Source organism: Cervus elaphus, chromosome X (genome assembly GCF_910594005.1).
Source record: "Cervus elaphus chromosome X, mCerEla1.1, whole genome shotgun sequence".
In the NCBI taxonomy this organism is placed as follows: Eukaryota; Metazoa; Chordata; class Mammalia; order Artiodactyla; family Cervidae; genus Cervus; species Cervus elaphus.
This window is the reverse complement of record NC_057848.1, coordinates 52,282,401-52,304,739: the sequence shown is the minus strand read 5'-3', so window position 1 is coordinate 52,304,739 and position 22,339 is coordinate 52,282,401. Positions and strand designations below refer to the sequence as shown.

The following is a 22,339-nucleotide window of genomic DNA, read 5'->3' as shown; positions in this document are numbered from 1 at the left end:
TCCATGTGAAATTTTCTCTCAAACTAGGAGATTATCGTCAAAGGTTTCAGCCTGCACCTGACAGGGCAGGGGACTGGATGACTTGACGGGGACATCAGGCATTCCCACTTCCAGGCTCCTGACAGGTACAGAAGGTGGAGTCCAAACAGGGGACCATATCCAAATACCGACACACAGACTGCTAGGGCAGGAGTCAAGGGTATGTCCGCACCAAACCTTGCTTTCAAGTTCTGTTACTTTTCAGTAGTAAGACAACATTATCTTTCAATGTAGTCCCAAGAAAATTTTCTTTTTTGGGAGAATGGGTTGGGGATGGTAGGTATTTTAGATGGAACTGAAAAGTAAGGGCAAATTTTAAAAATGGGATGGAAGTTTGCTTTGGACTTTGAAATCTGTGATGCCAAGGTGACAGCTGAAGCAGGTGCTCCAGACTCAGGTGCTGAGTGGTCCAGGGGAAAGCGTGTGTGGCCAGGGGACAGGGGAGCTCAGTTGGGCCCTACTCTGCCACTACACTTAAGCCATGGTCTCAGGTAAATCCCCGAGCCTGCCTGCTTCAGCTCTCACAGCTATACATCCACTTGCCCAGGTGCTCTCATGTGACAGTGCTGTTCTGCAGAAGTGGCTTGGGAAAGTTAAAAGCACTATCTATACTGACATGAAGTACTATCATTTCCCAGTGGACTCAGGTGCCTTCCAAAGGTGCCCGGAGGCCTGCCCTCACTCACCTGGTGACAGGCGTATCTGAATAAATGGTCTACCAGGAGCCAGATCTCCTTGGGGACCTTAAGAGGTCTCTCACTGGCACCTTCATCCAAGGGAACCATCTGTAGAAGGGATTTCTCCTAATAGATGAAAAAGAGTGAGAGTCAAAAGGGTCTCAATAAAAGTTCCTGTGTGAAACCATTTCCTCCACCCTGCCCCCCGCCAAGTTTTGCTTATGTGGGTATTATCTGATCTTCAGCTCTTAAGACTGTTTTTTTTCTCACTGGAACGCTCCTGGTCACAAGGCACTCAATATGGATTTCCACAGTTAAATGATCTCTTTTTCTAACAAGATGCTTCACTTAACCGTTAAGCATTCCTTCTGGGTTTACTAAGTTTCTCATGTCGATGCACTGTGCACTGCAAATCCTTTCAAGGATGACACAGAACCGGCAATACAGTCACGGTAGAGTCCACACACTACTGGAGACTCACGGACCATTAAGTTACAATTGTCAACAGAGCACTTGGAGAGCAGCAGCTACTGAGGTTTTTGTTGACTTTAATTTATTCTTCTTTTAGGTCTTACCACAAGTATCAGAGCTTGCATTGTTGATTTAAATGGCGTTCTCTGATCCTCAAGAATGAAAGACAATTCACATTAGACCTACATGCATGAATATTTCAGGCTTGATAGAAGATCTAATCTTAAGACACTAAAACTCAAAGTCCTAAAATCCAAAAATAGTAAACTAAACACAGCATACCAAGAGCCAGAAATACCACAAAAAGTCTAGGCTCTGAGTCCAGAAGTTATTCTTTATAGTAACAGTTCAGCGAAGAGTTCTCAGGCCTTTGACTCCATTCACCTAACTTTCTACTCTCTCTTAGATTCTCCTGAAGGAACCTCAGAGGAAAACCCAGAAGCGACATAAGGTAGATCAGTAACTAAATCTGAACTGGAAAATGGGGAATAAACTCAATGATTTCATGTTTATATAGTCAAATATAAAATATATCACAAAGATTTCTGAAATAGCTTAAAAGGCATCTGAAGACAGCCTTCATACAAAATCTAGTGCAGAAAATGGTGACAAGTTTTTGGCATCTTCCACCTCCTCCTACACCTCTGGCTTAAGGTCACATATTATATATACTCAAACTTAGGAAGTGTTGTAAATTTGATCCACAACCCTTAGCTGTGTCACTTGAAGGGAAAGAAGAGAAGTATTTCACTACTTTCAGAGCGCGCATACACTAGAACAGACAGAGGGCTAAGAAGAGCATTCTGTTCTTCAACATGCACGGGTGACCTTTTAAAGCCACTGTGCCTTTCTACGGGCATCAGGAAGAGAAGGGAGCATGACAGTTGGTGAGCATTTAAAATCTATCTTCTTCACATTCATTTTGTTTCCTTTCTTTCCCTGGGAATCCATCACTTTATATTCACGTCTCCTAGAGCTGCCAGACCTCCAATCATGGCTCATCCATTAACTTCTTTTCACTTGCAAGTATTAAATCCAGGCATCCACACGATACCTGAGCCAAAACACTGTCCATAATGCACTCTGCTCACTTTCTGGACCAAATGCAACACATGTACGGATTCTTCAGCAGAATAAATTATTCAGCACCAATTCATGTAGTTTTTAAAAAATCTGACATCCAATTAGCACTTTGCCTGTACTAAGGCATTAAGGCAACACGAGGCACTGTTCAAGATGAAAAGACACATGGCCTGCTATTAACAGGAAAGGGTTGGGAAGCAGAGCCGTCTCAATCCTTAGTGGTTTAAAAAGGTTAATAAAATGCCACCAGGTTACATACACCATCCACTATCTATTTTCAAATTCATGTGTGCTAATATGAAATGTCATGCTTGTTGTCTCCAAAGTCTAGAGAAAGATTACGACCAAGAAACAAACTTTAAAAACAGTCCACAAATGATCCTGAACTCTAATTTTTCAAAGAGAAACCAGGCACGCTGTGTCTTCTTTCAATGGGAGACATTCAGTGCTTGATAAGCCCACACTCTGTAACCTTTGTGCTATTAACTGAAGCACAAAAACAGTATGCCGTGCCTACCATCAAAACACATTAAACTCCACCAAATGGGGAGGTCACATTAGATACTGTGTGAAAGTATTTTAAGAATGGTTTTCAAGCCCATGTTTCTCTATTAGATGACCCTGTGTGGAGCCGGGCGCCCTCCAGCTTGAGGATGGAGAGGTGGCAAAGGACCATAGAAGGAGTGCTCACTTGGTTCCTGCACTGGATATGCAGGAGACCCGGGTTCTAGTCCCCTGTGCCCCACACCCTTGATGTCAGGAGCAGGATGACTTCAGTGAGGTTCTCAACCTTCCTGGATTGTCTATTAGAATGGAGATGACATCTTATCCTGTCTGAAGGCAGGGAACTCTACCACATGATCCCTATGATCTCATTCAGGTCTAGGATTCTATTCAATGCTCTATTCTTGACCATATCTGTGTATTCTTTCGGTAATTACTCTTATCACTTCCCCCAAATCACTCTTAATGCAACAGAAATTCACTTCTGCTTTTACTATCATTGAAAATGGAGAATGGCTAAGCGGTACCCTCCTCCATCTTATGAGCTTTCATATACATTGAGACAGCTCTTCAGTTACTTCTCATTTCAAAAAATAGTAATCTGGAACTTTGGGTCCTATTGCTTTTATGTTCTGGGTCTCAATGGTTTGGCAGGTGTATTAAGTATCTTTCCTGTACTTTAGACACACTTAAACACAGCTGGCAGAATTTGGGGGAATTCTCATGGAGTCAGAGATCTCTGATATGGGAAAGCTGAGGGATAAATTCCAAGGACCATGGTTAAATGTTAACCAAGTACAGGGAAATGCATAATCACCAATGGATTGCATTACCTTTTCTAGGAAGCTGTCTTCTTCCTGAGAGCGGAGCAGGAAAAGAAAGTCATTGACAGATAGAAAATGATTAGAATTAATTTACAGAATTAGAAACAGATCAGTATTATTAGAATGCACTAGCTTACTAGATACATGTATTTTAAACAGCTTTAAATTCTTCAAATAAATTCTGTTGAAAATGGAACACATTCTCACATACAAATTTCTCGATTATGCATATTCAATTTTGGGCAGTTTGTTGAGACTATCGCTTAAGAAACATACGTGTGCAGTCCTAGACTTTGGTGTCCGTTTGCAGATGACAGCTGACCAGCCAAACGCCCACTGGGGTTTCCTCTTCCTGTGCTGCTGGGCGGCATCTCGCTCACCCTAGTGCCACTTCAATGGAAGAATGTGTCTGTGAGCCCGAGAGCAGCCATGCAGAAGGAGACGCTGAGCATCTCTCCTCTCCGCTGCCGTGCCTCTCAGCTTAGCGAGCGGGCTCTCTCACTCCTTTCCCCTGCCTGGTACCCTCTCCCCTCCTCAAGGGCCGTTAGAGTCCCCAAGTATGAAGTCTCTCTACAATACAAATTCATTTCATTCCAGACCTTTGTGGACCATAAGATCCATCATTATCCCCTAGTGTGTTTTCCTATAGGGCATAACAGAAAAAAAGAGAAGCAAGGAAGAGGGAAGAAGGTATCTTTTAATCATCTTTGTGTTTCACCATTATTACCATCTAACAAAGACAACAGCAACAATAACTACTGCCACCACTTAAGGGGTATCTGCCATGTAGCGGTAACTGCAACGGGCTCATATACAGTGCCATTTAGTCTCTGCACAAATGCAAAGTAGATACTATTCCCATTTTACAGATGAGGAAACTGAGGCTCTGGGAGATTAAATTATTTGCCCACGGCCACACTCTTAGGTATTAAGTGGCAGAATCAGGATTAGAACGCAAGTCTGACTGACTCCACAGTCATGACCACTATGTTCCCTTAGGTAACTCAGAAAAGGATAAACTGACTGCTTCCTAGACAGAGAGGTGGAGGAAATCTTCAAGAATGTAGTCTATTCTCTGGCAGGCTAAAGACAGTTACAAGGCAGCAGGGTTAGTGGGAACAGTACAGGCATGGGTGTCAGGCAGTCCTGGGTATGAATCTTCATTCTACCTCTTATTCATTTTGTATGGACTGCAGGCAAGCTACTGAACTTCACAGAGCCTCAGTTTCTCCATCTCTAACAGAGGCAACAACATTTACCTCACAGGCACACAGAAGTGGCCTAAAACTCAGAGTAGGGGAGGGAGGTAAAGGGCGTGCAGCGGTGGTGCAAAAGGCCGGCAGCAGGCCAGGTCTCTCAAAGCTCCCTGCACCTCCCCAACAATTCCCAACCCTGTCAGGGGCCACCAAGAATCTGAATAGAAATCCCATGTCTCGGTCTGAGAGTGAAAGGAGAAATCCTGATCTCACCATCAGAAATGTGCAGGAGGTTGGAGGTGGGGAAGTATGTGTTCCCTGACACTCCAACTAGTAGTGCTGAGTGCATTTGTCCCACATGACTGTTCCATATGATGGGTAGAGTTTTTAGTATTATTAGCTACATTATGAGTTAAACATGCTTTTGTAGCATAGATACAATGAAATATCATATATAGAATGAAATAAAAGTTATCAGAATAATAGTGCTTTATAAAGTATACAAAATTTATAGTATTGCAATTATAATACTTTGGAAGTTAATTCTGAGGGCCAAATGTCTAAGTTAACTCAATTTTGGAGTACAATCTTTTTTAAAATTTAGAACTACTTATTAACAAACAGAGAATCTTCCTGACAGACTTCTCTATTTTCCTTCCCATGAATATGTGCCATATGATATGATGAGTAAAACCAGGCAGAGTTTTTATATACTAACCTGCCAAACCATCAAAAAGGTCTTCTTTGAGCACTGACTGTCTACCAGTGCAAGACACTGAGCTAAATGTCTTTGAGGGGTGGTGGTGGGGGGCAGGTATGAAAACTGAGGCTACACAGAGGGGAGAGACATGGTTTTTGACTCGGGTTTGCAACTGAGTTGGGGTAAAGAGGCCCAGAATTTATGGCCTGGCATTATTGTAATTCACCAATCTGAGTTCTCAATAAATGGTAAAAATAAATGAACAAAAAATCAGGGGTACAAAGAAAGAAGTCCAACTGGCCCTTAAAAGAGTCACAGGATTTTAAAGGGTAGAGACAAGGTGGGGACATTACAAGTAGGGGGGGGGGGGCAGAAAGAAACAAAGGTGGTGAGATCAGGGAAAAGTTGGTTATATGGTTCCTGGGGGAGGATAAAGGGGGAATGAAAAAACTATCAGGAAATAAATCTAAAAAGGTATGTTGAAGTCAGACTCTGCAGGGCCTTGAATGACAGGTAAAGCAATTTGGATTGTATTCAGCAGGTGTGGGGGAGTCAAAGGTCTGCCTTTAAGCAAGGAAAGGATAGGCCCCATAGCTGTATTACAAAAAGATCAGTCTGACAGTCCTGAAGAGGGCAAATGCAAGGTTAGGGAAACAGAGGCAGAGGGAATCATTAAAAGGCTAAGGAGGTAGATCAAGTGGGAGAGAGTAGGCACCTCACCTAATAATGGGAACATAATATTTTTTTTTAAAAATGAATGGATACAAGAGAAAACTCTGAAATCAAAAGGTCTCTGGTACTGGTGGAGGTGCAGCAGACTTAACATTGATAGTTTATTCCTCTGGCTTCAGGCAGAAAGTGGGTGTAACTTATACTTATTCAACTCTAGGTTCAACTCTGAAAATAGAAACATCACTTAGCCCCCACTAAAAAAGAGCATCTCCTAAGGCAGGCCTACCATTGCTGCTAATCACTTAGTTCAACTGACTTGATTACTGGCTGCAAAAGGTTACATGTTGATCATAGTATGATCAATGTTATGTGGCAGCCAAGCCTGGATGGGAGGGGAGTTTGAGGGAGAATGGATACATGTATATGTACAGTTGAGTCCCTTCCCTGTTCAGCTGAAACTATCACAACATTGTCAATGGGCTATACCCCATACAAAATAAAAAGTTCAAAAAAAAAGGAAAAAGAGCCCAGGAGTCCCCAGCAGGAACACTGGCTTATCACAAATACACTGCAAATCATTCTTCACCCCAGCATTCAGCCTTAGAGGAAATTTCCCAGTAATAAATGCAATGAAAATCATGTAAAAAAGTCATTTAGAGGCAGATTCAAATTTAAAAATAAAAAGCAGAAAACTGAACAGATATTGAAGTTCTAGAAAGGATTCATTCATGTGAAATCTAAAAAGAAACACAAACCTTAAACTTCACAGGATAAGAAATGGGTCATTAGGTCAGGAAGACAAAACAAACATCTACTGAAGAGATCACTGGAAACAAACTAATCACCAAGTTGTTATTCATGCTATTTCAGATTTCTGATATCATTCTGTTAATAGACATGTGATGTGCTTAGTCGCTCAGTCGTGTCCGACTCTTTGCGACCTCATGGACTGTAGCCTGTCAGGTTACTCTGTCCACTGGGATTCTCCAGGCAAGAATACTGGAGTGGGTTGCCATGCCCTCCTCCAGGGAATCTTCCCAACACAGGGATCAAACCCAGGTCTCCTGCATTGCAGGTGGATTCTTTACCATCTGAGTGACCAGAAAAGCCCTTAATAGACATGTCCCCAAGCAAATACAGCTGGGTCCCTCATCCCTCAACTTTTTCCATCTCTGTATTTACAAGCCAAACCTTTAGCTAAATCAGATGGGTTCAGGCCTAGTCTCCTTTTCCACTAGTCCGATCTACATGTAAACTAGAATGTCCCTCCAAATGTGTCTGTTTATAACCACCTACTAATGTGACCATTTACAACCACATACTACTCATCAAAGACTTCTGATGGGTCTAGATGCCCTCTGGCTCCAGTATAAACTCATCGGTTGACTTCAAGACTCTCCATCCTCCATTCCCACCCTATCTAGGCAGCTTCACACACCAAAATAGGCTGATTCTGAGACTGACTTTCACAGAAATTAGCTCATCAATCAATAAGCTTTTACAGCATATAAGGGCTTGAGGGAGCAGCACAGGAAAGGAATCTATTTGTTAGTATAAATTACAAGTTCCACATTCTAAACGACTCATTTTAAATAACTTTCTAAAATATTGACTTACCAAACACACTGGACATGGGTCAGTAAAGGAAGTTAAGTTTAGATGATCTCTAACCAAACTTCCTATTAACCTTGGTTTAGAATTTAGCCATATTGTAAATACAAGTAAACTTTCATCACCACTGAATTATAGGAACCCAATAAACTCTCTAATAATTTGTATTCAATATACAATGAATACATATTGACAAGTATATGCTACTTAATAAACCAGAAAAATCTACCTTAATTCTGGAAAAGAATAAAGATAATTACAAAGAGATCATCCTGTTTGTCACCTGTGCTAATCCTAATAGCTCTAGTAGTGGCGAAGTCACTATCAGGGAGAATGAAAAGGATTTACACCAGTTACTTTATTCTGCACTTGTGGGGAAGAGCATGTAGCAGAAGGATCTTGGTGAAAACAGCACAGGAAAGTCAACACAGGCACTGAACTCATTTCTGGTTTCACTCAAATTTTAGAGTAAATAATACAAAAAAGGACAATGGGTACCGTCTCATGGGATTTGAACTATCATCTTGGGTCTTGGAACAAGCATGAACAAACAAACTGAAGCATTTCAGATGGTCAAAATCAAGCCAAAACAGCATGGGAAGGTATTACAAATGGGGGTACAATAACAGATTTCTTGTTTGTTTCCCCACACTAATATGGATAATTTCTTCATCAATGAGATCCAGGAATTTAATAATAATTAAATGCAACGGGCTGTGAAAAGAATCGGGACCCTAAATCCTACAAAATTAAACCTTTAAACAGAGTAAATTGTGACTTCACAAACACAATTTAAGAAAAGCTCAAATGATCAGGGTTTTATTTAAAAAACAAACTCTGAATGATGTGTGCACAAAAAGAAGGAAAAAGGCTTTCTACAGAGCCATTAACTCCACTAAAGACTTTGGCTACTTCCTATTCATGGTCAAATGTGGCTGAATTACCTGATAATATCTTAAAGAAACTTTCCTTAATGCTGGTTAAGTCTCCTTCCCATCCCTTTAATTAAGATGGGACAATTAGAGTAAAGGGTAGTATAGTGCCTGAACTAACTCTGAGCAAAAGGTTCCAGTTAGAGGGAGTACAAAAGGATAAGTTTAAAAAATCATTAAGAGGAAACAATCAGACAAATTTTTAAAATGGCAGGCCCTTGACTGGACAGTTGTCCTGGATTCTTAAAAAGCCAACGTCATCAAAAGAAAAAAAGGGAAGAACTGTTCTCTAGAAGAGACTGCAGAGACCTCACCAAATGTACTGCATGAATCTGAATTGGATCTTGGCTTTACAAAGCTACGAGAGGAATTATTGGGACAAGTGGAAAAATCTGAATATTGACTGGCTAGTTTTCTCAGGTGTCATAATGGCATTGTGCTGATATAGAAAGTGTCCTTTTTCTCAAGAAGCAGGTCAAAGTGTACACTGGTAAGTGACACATCACCACTTAGTTTTGAACAACATAGCAAAAAAAGGTATATGTCGGTATACGTGTGTAAAGCATGTGGGTGTTGTCTACTGTACCATTCTTTCAATTCTTCTGCACATGTGCCAGTTTCATAATAAAAGTTGGGAACAAGAAAGCTAGGAAATGGCGTTTGGGATGGAGGCAAGGTGGTAGGAAAAAGAAAGGGCAACAACTTCATTTAGAATGTATTCTAAAAGGTGAAATAATAAATCTAAAACACAGGAATATGATGGTAGAAGAAAAAAATAAGTATCATGAAAAGTAATACACTCAGTCATGAGGGCTCTAGGGAAACAAGCATAATTCCAAGAAAGAACGCTGCAAATGAGCTCAAGGGTTTTAATCTGCCATCTGAGTCATCGCTACAACAATTCCATGGCAACAGAATGGATCATACTCTGACAAGCCAGCAGCCTGCCCGCCGGTCTAGTCCTCCCTGCCAGATGATACAATCACTGCTCCAGCTAAGCCAAAAGGATCAATGTGAATACTGGTGGTAATGATAACATATGGCTGTCACATCATTTAATTTTCTGTGGTAAAAGACCGAGTGTACTTCCCAAAGAGGTCTGCACACAAATACAATATTTTCATTCAGAAGAAAGGTTCTTTTTTGTTGTTGCTGTTAAGTTCTACCAGTTTATTGCTACCAACCCATCTCCCTCTACCTTCCTCTTGCATGCATGCTCAGTCATGTAACCCCATGGACTACAGCCTGCCAGGCTCCTCTGTCCATGGACTTTTCCAGGCAAGAATACTGGAGTGGGTTGCCATTTCCTTCTCCATAGGAGAAAGGTTCTAATAGTTGTTACTAGATAATTTATGTTCCTGAAAATAACAAGCATTTCCTCCATAAGTACATAGCTTGGTGTTGGGAAGCGGAAATCCTCCTCTTCTCTTTTCTCCAGTTGAGTCACATTAAACTTGTATCAAACTTCAGGGCACATTATAACCATCTGGGATGCTGACAAAAACACAGATCCCCAGACCCTGCACCCTGAGATTCTGATTCCACTGCCACAGGTGAGTAGGGGGAGGGGCCTGCACTTGGGTAAGGACCCCCGGGGGCTCTGAGGCAGGTACCCTGAGCTTCATTTTGGTCTCTGCTCCAACAAACAGCCAAGTTTGACTTGGATCAGATACGATACAGTGAGAAGCTCTGGACTGGGAGTGAGAAAATCTGGGTAACAGATTCATCACTAACTTATTCCACTTGGGGTAGGTTATTGTTTCTGTGCTTCAGTTTCCTCCTAAGTTTGATGAGGATAATATTGCCCTTCCCCTCACTGGACCTCACGTACATGTTAATTTATACAAAAATGACTTGAAAATATGAAGAGTGTAACAGTTAAGCATTGCATCTCTGAAAAGGGAGGCTTTAATCTCACTCAGGGAATTTTGTATTATCTATTATAGTCACGACAAGAGTCAATTACAGATTACTCTCTTCTCTTTCCTTTTAGGCTTAATCCAATGAAAGGCAGGCTAGAGTAAAGTGACATTCTTATTGATCGCTTGTGGTCCACCCTCCACCTCCTCCCACCAGCCCTGACCGAAGAGAAAGCACAGAGACAAGGAGGACATCACTGAAGCACTGTTAAATTTCCATCTTAGGGAGATTCACGCCTTAAGATGCCTCTTACCAAGTCTATGAGTTTGGTAACAGGAACTTCTCGGATTGGTCTTTTCATTCGGCACAAAGCCTCTAAGGATGTACCAAAACAACTTGGGAGGTAATTTCCACTGATGGTCAAGAAGTAATCTTTGCCTCGATCCAGGTGGAGGACGAGAATATCTTCAATTTTATCTTCCCCTGAGTTCAGGATGGTCACAGAGTCCTTGCTGACATACACATCAAGGGAGATGTCCACGGTCTCATCTGAAATGTAAGAGATGATACAAGGTAACAGAAACTTCCAGTGGAAAAGCAGAAAGGGGATGAGAACCAACAGAAGAACTGTCCTCTAAAAAAATCATCAAGTGATGAAGGAGAGATGGGACACACAAAAAAGGGAGAAACCCCAATATAATGACAGTGAAGGTGAGAGACGTGTGGTTAGAAAACAAGAAGTTAAACAAAGGGAGGGGATGGGAGTCGGGAGGGGATGGGAGTCACGAGGGGACGGTACATCGTGAGCAGAGACAATGGTAAAGGGGAAACTCACTTGGCTCCAAGTAGCCCTCACAAGGTTCAGCCCGAAGCCATGGCTTGCAGTACTGGCTGTCATTAAGCTTAGGGATGAAAGAAAAATGGCAGGGAACCTGTCCATTGTTGCTGATCTGGAACTTCTCCTTTTGTAGTTGCCGAAACTTCACATTCTCAAACACAAACTGGGGAATAACAGACAGACACAAACATGCATCACTAGTAGGGGAAGAAAGTCAGTTGGATTATTCCATAGAGAATATGAATAAAGAATAAGGTCATTATTAACCATTATTAACTGCTGATGTACTCGCCAAGTGAGCCAGCTGTCCACCATCCCCTCTCACAATGGCAGAGGAGTGAGGCAGGTCTCACTACTTCTCTAGGTTACTGAGTGTTCCTGGGATCCTGAGAGGATAACCTGACCTCAGATCAGGGCATGTATCCTGTGATCAACTTCTGGTTCCTGAGATATGAATTAACCAGCAAATCTGCAATATTAAATAAGAGCAGCTAACATCTGAGGGCTTACTTTGTGCCTAGTGCTGTTTTAAGGGCTTCGCATGTATTAACTCAAGTAATCCTCACAATTGTCCCTTTATCCAGAAAAGGAAACTGTGGCTCAGAGAGGGTAGGACAGGTGCCTGCGGTCAGCACAGGGACTGGAACAGAGGCACTTTGCCCTCAGTTCACACAGTATTCACAACTCTGCTAGTTACACAATTTCCCCTGTGCTGACCACTATGGGCAGGGGACTGGGTATGCTCACCTCTCTCCGGCTGAGTTCTAAGGAAGGAAGGAAATCATTTTCCATTCTGTCCATGATGCGTACAATATCTTCAAACACTTTCCGGTACCTCCGTTCATCCACAACCTTCACCTGAAAGAAAATGAACCCTCTTTTCAGTCTTGCATGCTCGCAGCTCATCTTCCTGTGAGATTACCTAACAGCTTAAAACCGGTCATTACAGCAATCATTTCAAATAAACTGTGGCACAAACAACCTCCTCCAACACTTTCTGAAATCTCATTTCATTCACACCTTATAATCTGAAAAAAAAAAAAAAAAACCAAACCAGATAGATCCTTATTTAGTTTTCTGTGCTCTCAACTCATATATCTCAAAGAGTCTATCTATCTTTCAAAGGTCAGTAAAACAAACAGGAATTAAATAAATGTTACAGAATCACACACTGCAAGGTAGAGGTAAGGTTAATTGGTTAACTTCTTGGAAAAGTTACACCTCTGTGCTAAGAAGCTTGGCAATAAATATTTAGGAAGAATATTCTTTGCTCCACTGTTAAGTAATTTAGTGGAGGAGAAAATGTGATGACTGTGCTTAAATATTATTTCCACCATTATACAAATTGACAGTGTCAAAACATACCTGTTTCCAACAATGATCATGAAGCACTGAAATAGCAGAAAATAACTACTAATGCATTTAACTCTATTAGCTGTTATGCACAATGCTAAGAATCATAATATCGATGCTCAGATTATATGATGATAAAGGTATGTTAGTAAATAGACCCTACGGACATTTTAGAAAACAGCCGATACAAAATGTCCCAGAGTAAAAGCATGACAATAGACAAACAAATCATTCTGACTAACAGATCAAAAAACTCCCATCTGACACAGCATTTTCAGCTTCCTGACACAGCTGCGCCTTTTTTTTACTGTTAAAACTTTATACAAATCAATGCTCCAAATGAACAAAATTAACATAGCCTTTTCACTTATTAAGATCCTGATTTCTTTTTCAGAATAGAAAACTTTACAAATTCAATTTAAAAAAACAGATTGATGCATACAGTAGAGGCTGTAAGGAAAGCATGAAAAATAAAGCTGAGCCAAATATCTCAAATATCTCAAAGGTTTTTACATATCTGAACCATACTTAGAGAACTGAGGGGTAACCCATTGTTAGGGCAAGAGGAATTTAATACTTCTTAAGTTATTTTTCAACATTTTGCAAGTTTTATTTCAAAAAGTATTCTACATATGTCATCTTATTTTCACAACAACCTGTGAGGTGACCAAAGCAAGGATTACTGTTCTCACTGTTGAGAATCTTGAGGTACAAAGAAATCAACTGAACCTCTAGCATAAGACCCTTTCCAAAATACCAGGTATGTGACTTGGGTAGGTCTTAAAAACACAGATGCCTCAGCCCATAGATCAAAATCTCCAGAGGACAGGGTCCATGCATTTTGAAGCTCTTAGGCAATTCTGACATCCACCAAAGTCTGAGAACTAATGCAACAGATCCCATTGCCAAGTGCAGGGGCTGGAACCCCATCTCAGCTTAATCTCAGCCAGCCCACAGCAAGTCTTAAGTTAATTGGCCCCTGAGCACTTGGTCCCTTTGTTAACAGTCACTGATGCGAATGGTGGTAAGAAACATAATGTGGTTCTTAAAGCCTCTAATCATAGCATACCTAAGAGTCCAAAATATGGGGTGGTTACCCAATAAAATCAAAGCTCTTCTCAGAGCATTATCATGATCAAAACCCTTAATGCACATGAAGGGAAAAATGTCACCACAGAATGTCACCACTTGACACACCCATTTTAGAAAAAAAAATTACCAACAAAATTAGAATTAAGTACAATGAGCTAGATCTTTATATAAAGACATGGAGAGCATTCTAGAATATACCACTGAATTAAAAAATAGTAAGTTGTATACCAACACATATAGTATAAGACCATTTATGATATATACACAGCAACACACAAATAATACCATATTGGGTATGCGTAAACAGAAAAGCAAATGCAAACACTGAGAACTCTGCCGACCAATATAACAGCCAGTAGCCACATAAGGAAATTTACATTTAAATAACTCCAAATTAAATCAAATCGAAAATTCTGTTCTCTCAGTCACACTTCAAGTGGTCAGTAGCCACCTGCAACGAGTAGCTGCTGGATAGATTTAGACAGGACAGGATAGATTTAGAACATTTCCATCATCACAGAAAATCTATTGGAGAGTGCTGATCTAGAAAGAAAAGAAACTCATAAGGGTAGTTGGCCTTGCTAAGGAGTGGGGGCTTGGGCAAAAAGTGGGAGTGGAGGCTAGAACGGGTGCTGAAGATCTCAGCTTTACCTGTGAATTTTGCTTATTTTTATTTTAAAGAGAAAACATGTTTGCATCTCTGTGTAATTTAAAAAGTATTAAAAACTAGAAAGGTAGACCTTTATTACAGATACACAAATATACACAGAAAGCATGGAAAAACTGTAAATATCCTGCTGGGAGCTCTGCATTAATATGTATGTGTTAGTCGCTTAGTTGTGTCTGACTCTTTGTGACCACATTGACCATAGCCTGTCAGGCTCTTCTGTCCATGGGATACTTCAGGCAATAATACTGGAGGAGTAGCCATTCCCTTCTCCAGGGGATCTTCCCAACCCAGGGATTGAACCCAGGTCGCCTACCTTGCAGGCGGATTCTTTACCATCTGAGCCTAATTTAGCAAAGATACACAAAAATACACAGAAAGCATGGAAAACCTGTAAATATCCTTCTGGGAGCTTTGAATTAATATGTATGGAGTATTAGAAACATTCTGAGGTTCTGAAAAAAAAATATACACAGAAAAGCTAAGCATAGCTGATGAAACTAAAAAGGTTAGTGTTTGGGAGGAAGATATTCTTCTAAAAATGGATTAAGAGAACTCAAATGAAGAAAACATGGCAGTCTACAAGTCTAAGCTAGAAATGAAGTGGGCAAAAAGTAGTATCTGAAGGTACATGTACTCAGTAAGTTCTCTGGACCTCTGGAGGCCTTGCAGGGGTAGTGGAAAGATCATCTATAAGTTTGGGAATTAGACAGGCTTAAGATTTGAATCTCAGCTCTTCTTCTAGCTAAATGCTTTTTAAGGAAGTTTATTTAAACTCACTGGTTTTTCACTTGCTCATCTGATAAATGAGAAATATTTAACTCAAAGCATTGTTGTGAGGAGCAAATGAGATGTGTATAGATTGCCTAGCACGGTGTCTGCTACATACTAGTTACTACTTGAGAAACACATACTATTATTACTCATTATTATTTTAAAATATCAAAATGGATGAAAGTCAAGTCATGATTGACTCAATAAAATTTAGAATCTATTCTAAGACCAAGAATTAAATTTCTACATAAAGGAAATGCTCCAAAACCACTCCCCTCTAAGACAGGAGCTGGATAAGACATATTGCTGAGAACCAATCTCAGAAGTCAAAAAAATTTACATATGCACAGAGGAAAGAAATCCATCCTACTGTGCTCTTGGCATGTCTGAACTCATTAATCCTCTTGAGGATATACCATTATCCCCATTTTATAGAGGAAGAAGCAGAAGTACAGGGATGTTGCATAGATTTTCCACGGTTACATTTAGAAAGAGTTTGAGCTGGGATGAGTTTAAGCAGCCTAGCTATAAGGTCCATTCTATCAAGCACTGCCCTATATAGATTCTGTCAGATTATATGACCTCAGGTCTGGAAAATCTACATGGAATAATCTATATGTACTAGCTGTGCTAAATTAAGTCAACAAGATCCCAGAATATAACCTGTGTACTAATAATACACACCTAGAAAATACAACAGGAAAACAAAAACTTTACTCTGACAACAGAGACAAAACAATTCAAATATTGGCCATTACTTCAGCCCAGGATGCAACAGAGTTAAAGAGAAATTTAAAACCTGTGCTCCTGAGAGGGGAGGAGAGGGTGAGATGTATGGAAAGAGTAACATGGAAACTTACATTACCATGTGTAAAATAGATAGCCAAGTGGGATTTGCTGTATGGCTCAGGAACTCAAACAGGGGCTCTGTATCAACCTAGAGGGGTGGAGTGGGGAGGGAGATGGGAGGGGGGTTCAAAAGGGAGGGGATACATGTATACCTATGGCTGATTCATGTTGAGGTTTGACAGAAAACAACAAAATTCTGTAAAGCAATTATCCTTCAATAAAAAAATAAATTTTAAAAACAACAACAAAAACCCATGCTCCAGGATGGGAAGACTTCAGTATCTTAGTTAGCAGGACTTATGCCTCTTAAGGTTACATACAGATGATGTATTCTGACCAGTCTGTGCCTCTTTGCTTCTGCTGTCCCCAGACCTCCACCAGGAACCTCTCTCCCAGTGCTTCCCCTTTTCACTAGCTTTCTGATGCAAAGCTATTCATCATCCTTTAAAACTTGGCTTCAAGCTCTTCTTTATGTATAATAACTTTAGGAGGTGAAGGGTGCTACCCAGACATTATGCAGCATGAGAAACATCTGTGTCATTAAAAGGCCACATGGACAGCATTTAGGAGGGTCAAGGGCTCTAACTTCTCAATGTTGCAAATGATTGTTCGGTTATGAATTGAAAACATTTATGGTTCACCAAATTACTGATCCATTCAGAGTCTAAATAATGCCCTAAGAATATATACTTAACACACAAACAACTGTGTGAACAAACAAGTGTTTACCCCAATATGGAAGAGGGCGCTAACAGGCTTGTGGTCACTGGTTTTTAGTTCCATGTGACTCCGGTAATGAAGCTGATTAACATTAATGCCTCTCCAGAGAATTCGGTCACACCAGGCTGGCACCCGACATTTCCCACTGCAAAAAAAACAGCAAGGGATTAGAAGGAGAACATAACACACAAGAGTGGAATATCTACCACACTAGTTCAGACCTGAGTTCGGCCCTCTTATTATCTGCTTCTCCTTTCCTAACGACTTCAACTGTTCCCTACTCTATTGCAAGCTCTGTGAAGGGACTGTCTTGTTTGCCACTGAATTCTCAGCCCCTAGCACAAGATCTGATGAAAGCAGGTGCTCAGTGAAGTGAAGTGAAGTGAAAGTCGCTCAGTCGTGTCCGACTCTTTGCAACCCCATGGACTATACAGTCCATGGAATTCTCCAGGCCAGAATACTTAAGTGGGTAGCCTTTCCCTTCTCCAGGGGATCTTCCCAACCCAGGGATCAAACCCAGGTCTCCTGCATTGAAGGCAGATTCTTTACCAGCTGAGCCACAGGGGAAGCCCAAGAATACTGGAGTGGGTAGCCTATCCCTTCTCCAGAGGATCTTCCCAACCCAGGAATCAAACCAAGGTCTCCTGCATTGCAGGCGGATTCTTTACCAACTGAGCTATCAGGGAACGAATAAACAGTGCTCCTAAGGTCAGGATTTACATCTTCAATAATGTTGCCCCAGGGGAAAGCAGAATAGCATCTTCTTAAAATAACCTCAGAAGGGCAGGATTATATTCAGAATATTTCCTCTTTGTTTGCTCTATCAACTGCAATGACACTTCACAACAGATAGACAACAAATGAACTCTAAAAATCCAATTCTATATTTCTAGACTGGGTTGAATCAATGGAGATGGATAATAGCAGAGATTTCTTTAAACCTAGACTTTTATGGACAAGTTGAGCTTCTTCTAATAAAGATGAACTAAAAAATCTAAGCATGCAAGTTTGAACAGGTAACAGCCTATAAGAATACCAAAGGAAGGGGAAAAAGCCTATTTATCATTCTATTAAAATAAGCAACACCGTACACCTGATCCAGATGGTGACACAAATAAATTTCATATCAGTAGCTCTTCAGTTGACTCTCAAGTCAGGCGAGTGGAAGAAACAAAGCAACGTGCACAAGATCTGTCAGAGTCACTTTTCACTTGCTGAGCAGCTCCCTCCCTCAGAGGACAGGGAGACAGGCTCCTCCCTCCCCACGCTGGCATTCCAAGTCTAAAGAAGCTGATGATGTCTGGGAATTTTCTTTTTCTTTCAAACTTCTGGGTTCAAACAACTAGGAAACTATAGTGAATGAAGAAACAGTAAGAAGACACACAGCCACCAGGCACATACTGACAGGGGCACTTTACTAGGGGTGATCAGGAAACCAATAGCCCCCCACTAGACAGCATTCTCAGCTTCCTCTGGCAGTCATGCCGGCCAGGCTCAGGCACTGGGATTATTAGAAGTCCCCCAAGAGATTCTAGGGTTTCCCTGGTGGCTCAGTGGTAAAGAATCTGCCTGTAACGCAGGGGATGCAGCAGACGCAGGTTTGATCCCTGGGTCAGGAAGATCCCTTGGAGAAGGGAATGGCAAACCACTCCAGTATTCTTGCCTGGAGAATCCATGGACAGAGGAGTCTGGCAGGCTACAGTCCGTGGGGTTGCAAAGAGACAGACACAGCCGTGCATGCACGCGCACACACACACAAGAATCTAATGTACACTCAGGATCAAGAATCACTGTGCTGGAAGAACCTTTCATGCTGCTTTGTTTTCACCTCTGGTATCCTGAGTTAAAGAGCTGAAAAAGAGTTTGGGCAAAGAAGCAGAACAGGGCACTAGGTAAGGAAATAGGGGCAAGATCAGGAAGGCAAAAATCAAATAAGGAGTCTGCTGAGGTGAGAGAATAAGGCGCTGCAGGCAGCTCATAAAACTTTGAGGAGAGGAAGGTGGGAGGGGGGATCGGGATGGGGAATACATGTAAATCCATGGCTGATTCCTGTCAATGTATGACAAAAACCACTACACTATTGTAAAGTAATTAGCCTCCAACTAATAAATATAAATGGAAAAAAAAAAAAAAAAAACCAACTTCAGAGCAGTTCACACCCTCTTACGGTGAGCTCCCTAGAGGAGGAAATGGCAACCTACTCCAATATTCTTTCTTATTTATTTATTTTTTTTTCCATTTATTTTTATTAGTTGGAGGCTAATTACTTAACAATATTGTAGTGGTTTTTGCCATACATTGACATGAATCAGCCATGTATTTACATGTGTTCCCCATCCCGATCCCCCCTCCCACCTCCCTCTCTACCCGATCCCTCTGGGTCTTCCCAGTGCACCAGCCCCGAGCACTTGTCTCATGCATCCAGCCTGGGCTGGTGATCTGTTTCACCCTTGATAATATACATGTTTCGATGCTGTTCTCTCGAAACATCCCACCCTCGCCTTTTCCCACAGAGTCCAAAAGTCTGTTCTGTACATCTGTGTCTCTTTTTCTGTTTTGCATATAGGGTCCAGTATTCTTTCCTTGGAAACCCCATGGACAGAGGAGCCTGGTGGAGTCGCAAAGAATCGGCCACAACTGAGCAACTGAGCAGAAGCACAAGCAAGTAAGGTGAGCTCACATGTGAGTGCACAGGGATTAAAAACTCTTCTCTAAGAGCACTGAGCCACTATGTTTTTATCTCTGCTTCTGGGAAGACCCCAAAACTTCCCAATCCCTCAGCAATTCAGAGGGACAGAAGTAAGATTAGGTCTTAACCTATTCCATAATGAGGTTCTTGTTATTTTACCTGGAATCCCAGCGGTCTGTTTTAGAATCATACTTATATGTGGGGATAAACTTGATTTCCCCTTCCATGAAGTCAGCAAAAGCTTTTTTCTGTGTGCGTTGAATATTTAGCTAGAGATAGAAAAATGTATCATATAAGCAGGGTAACACCATCTTAATAGAAGTGATAATCAGGTTGATCAGCTATTTTTCTATGCATCTAGTTTCTACATCTTTTGCAATTGTCAGAGTACATAGATAATATTTCCGTGCCTTATGAATTAAATTTTGACATTCCCACAGCATCTAAACTCACCCACAGACAGGATGCTCATACAAGCATGTCACTAATTTTTTATTGCTAATGGTGGTCAGGGTACAATGGAAAAATGAAACCTGAATAATCATAAGTTCCCTGAAGTTAGCATGTTTTTCTTAAAATTTATTGAAGCATAGCTGATTTACAATGTTTTCTTAATTTCTGCTGTATAGAAAATGACTCAATTATACATATATTCTTTTTCATATTCTTTTCCATTATGGTTAATAACAGGATATTGAATATAGTTTCCCATGTTATACACTAGGATCTTGTTTATCCTATATATAATAGTTTGAGTACAGCTTTTTTTAAAAAGCACACAAATGTTGACTGCATAACTCCAAAAGCCAAATTCAGTAAAGAGTTAGAGATCATTTTGAAAGTTATCCTCACTCAAGTATTTTACCAGAATTACAAAAGATTCCAATTGTACCCCCTTTGGAGGTAGGACAGAGGAAAAAATGCAAAGAAGTTAGCCAGCCAACCTCAATGTGAAGGTAGACAGGGTGAAGATAGGCTCACTATAAAAACCATTCTACTGCAAAACATTGGAATTCTGACCATATCTGAAGGTTAAAAGCCTCATATTAAGATTTAAAGACATTAAAAAAATAGACATTCAAATCAACTTGAAACATTTTTTCCCCTCAATAAGAAGCATTCACTTTTAGCAGCAGTATCCATATGCTGAACTAAAAAATTCAAGTCCTGTGCCAGGTTCTGAGGCAAATTGCCAGAAAACCAGGTTCCTCAAAATCGTTTTATATAAATGCTACCATATCAATGCTTCCCTGACAAGTTTTAACATCTATAAAGCAGCTAGTCCCAACTTCTCCATCAGTTCCCATTAGACCGCAGTTTGTGCTATTTGTCCCAGACAAACTTCTCTTCTGTGCTCCCCAATCCCCTCATAGGGCCTCCCTCTTTTACCTCCAAGCTGTTGCTGAGCCTGCCAAGTAATCATAGAGCAGCTTTCCCTGTTCCATCTGCCAAACCACATCAACATAGCTGAAGGCCTGCTTCCTCCAGGAAGTGTTTTCCAATTAACCCCACCCATTCTCCAACTCATTTACACAAATCTCTGAAATCTCTTCTTGATAAAGACTTAATGAATAAATGTTACATTGACTATTTATCACTAATATTATCTCCCCTCCTCCCATCCAAGTACTTTGTAAAAACCTTGTGTGTATTCACTGCTTCACTAGTCACAATGTTTTCCCAAGACAATGAGACCTTTCCATCTACTTCTAGATTAAGACACACTTCCCATGGGGCTTAAAACAATTTTATCTGCTATGTAAGAAAGTACCTATAAGATAAAATTTTACTTACCTGGTCAAATTTCAAGAGTCTCTGAAGGTCATTCTTGTTAATAAGACTCTTCACTTCACTGGCATCAGGCATGCAAAGCCTGTAGTTCAAATCTCCCAACCAGATGACGACACTGAGGATCAAGAAATATATGAGTAAGAGTAGTAGTAATTAGCATGAAAGTCAATGAGAGGAGAATGCAGAGAAGGAAAATGGGTAGGTTACTGATAAGCATTCATTTATCATTATCTGACAAGGGGTTTGAGTGCTAACTATCCTTTGGGGATGAGTACTATCAACGCCTGAGAGGGACAAGGGGATGAGAAAAGAGGTGGGAGGACGGACAGTGCATGCATGAGGAACAAAGATGGAGAAATATGGGGTGTGTGTGGGACTTGGGAGCCAAGGAGTTAACTGCCTCAGAGAAGCATGTAGTTTATTTGCTGGACTAGCTTCAAAATTTCACCTGGCTGCTTGCCAGGTCTCTAGGGGAAGAGAATCTGAACGTTTTCTGCCTCTGCGAGCCCTGATGTTCTACCGGCTCTCCATGAGGGTCTGCACAGTCTGAATGACATCTCTCTTGGGCAGGGCCCACTAGCAAACAGAGGTCCAGGGCTTTCTGCTGTCGCCAGTCTATCTACCCCTGCCCGGGAACCACAGTCCAAGTTCCAGGAAGGAAGGAGACTGGCAGCCCACAGGGGCCACAGGCTCCCAATCACAGCAACAGACCCCCAGGTATGCTTAGAGCCCCACAGGGGAGACCCTGAAATGACTGCACCAAAACAAGTTATTTCAAATTCTAAATGGGTCTCCTCGCCAATCTTTGATGCAACATGAAGTTTAAGGAATCCCAGGTAAATAAATTTATGGAATTTCAGGTCAATTTTATGCCCACTGATGTCAAGGCCTTGCTTTACCACTGTGAAGCAGAATTCCGTACGATCCTAAATGTTGAGACAATATGGAACAGACCAACATCACTATCTTGCCCTACTCTTTCTTCAATTACCCCACT

General features: G+C 41.0%; 1 protein-coding gene across 2 annotated transcripts in view; it reads right to left on the bottom strand.

The window, feature by feature from the left end:
• Nucleotides 1-22,339, bottom strand: part of OCRL (OCRL inositol polyphosphate-5-phosphatase) — a 48,918-nt gene that overhangs the window by 4,509 nt on the left and 22,070 nt on the right. The window contains exons 13-20 of one of the 2 annotated variants that reach the window (XM_043896181.1): nucleotides 21,346-21,457; nucleotides 19,711-19,820; nucleotides 16,872-17,007; nucleotides 12,155-12,265; nucleotides 11,405-11,570; nucleotides 10,883-11,118; nucleotides 3,608-3,631; nucleotides 726-842 (exon numbers count right to left, since the gene is read on the bottom strand). In XM_043896181.1, coding sequence (XP_043752116.1) covers nucleotides 726-842; nucleotides 3,608-3,631; nucleotides 10,883-11,118; nucleotides 11,405-11,570; nucleotides 12,155-12,265; nucleotides 16,872-17,007; nucleotides 19,711-19,820; nucleotides 21,346-21,457 — 1,012 coding nt within the window. The remainder of the gene's footprint in view (nucleotides 1-725; nucleotides 843-3,607; nucleotides 3,632-10,882; nucleotides 11,119-11,404; nucleotides 11,571-12,154; nucleotides 12,266-16,871; nucleotides 17,008-19,710; nucleotides 19,821-21,345; nucleotides 21,458-22,339) is intronic. The other variant, XM_043896182.1, reaches the window with a different exon arrangement.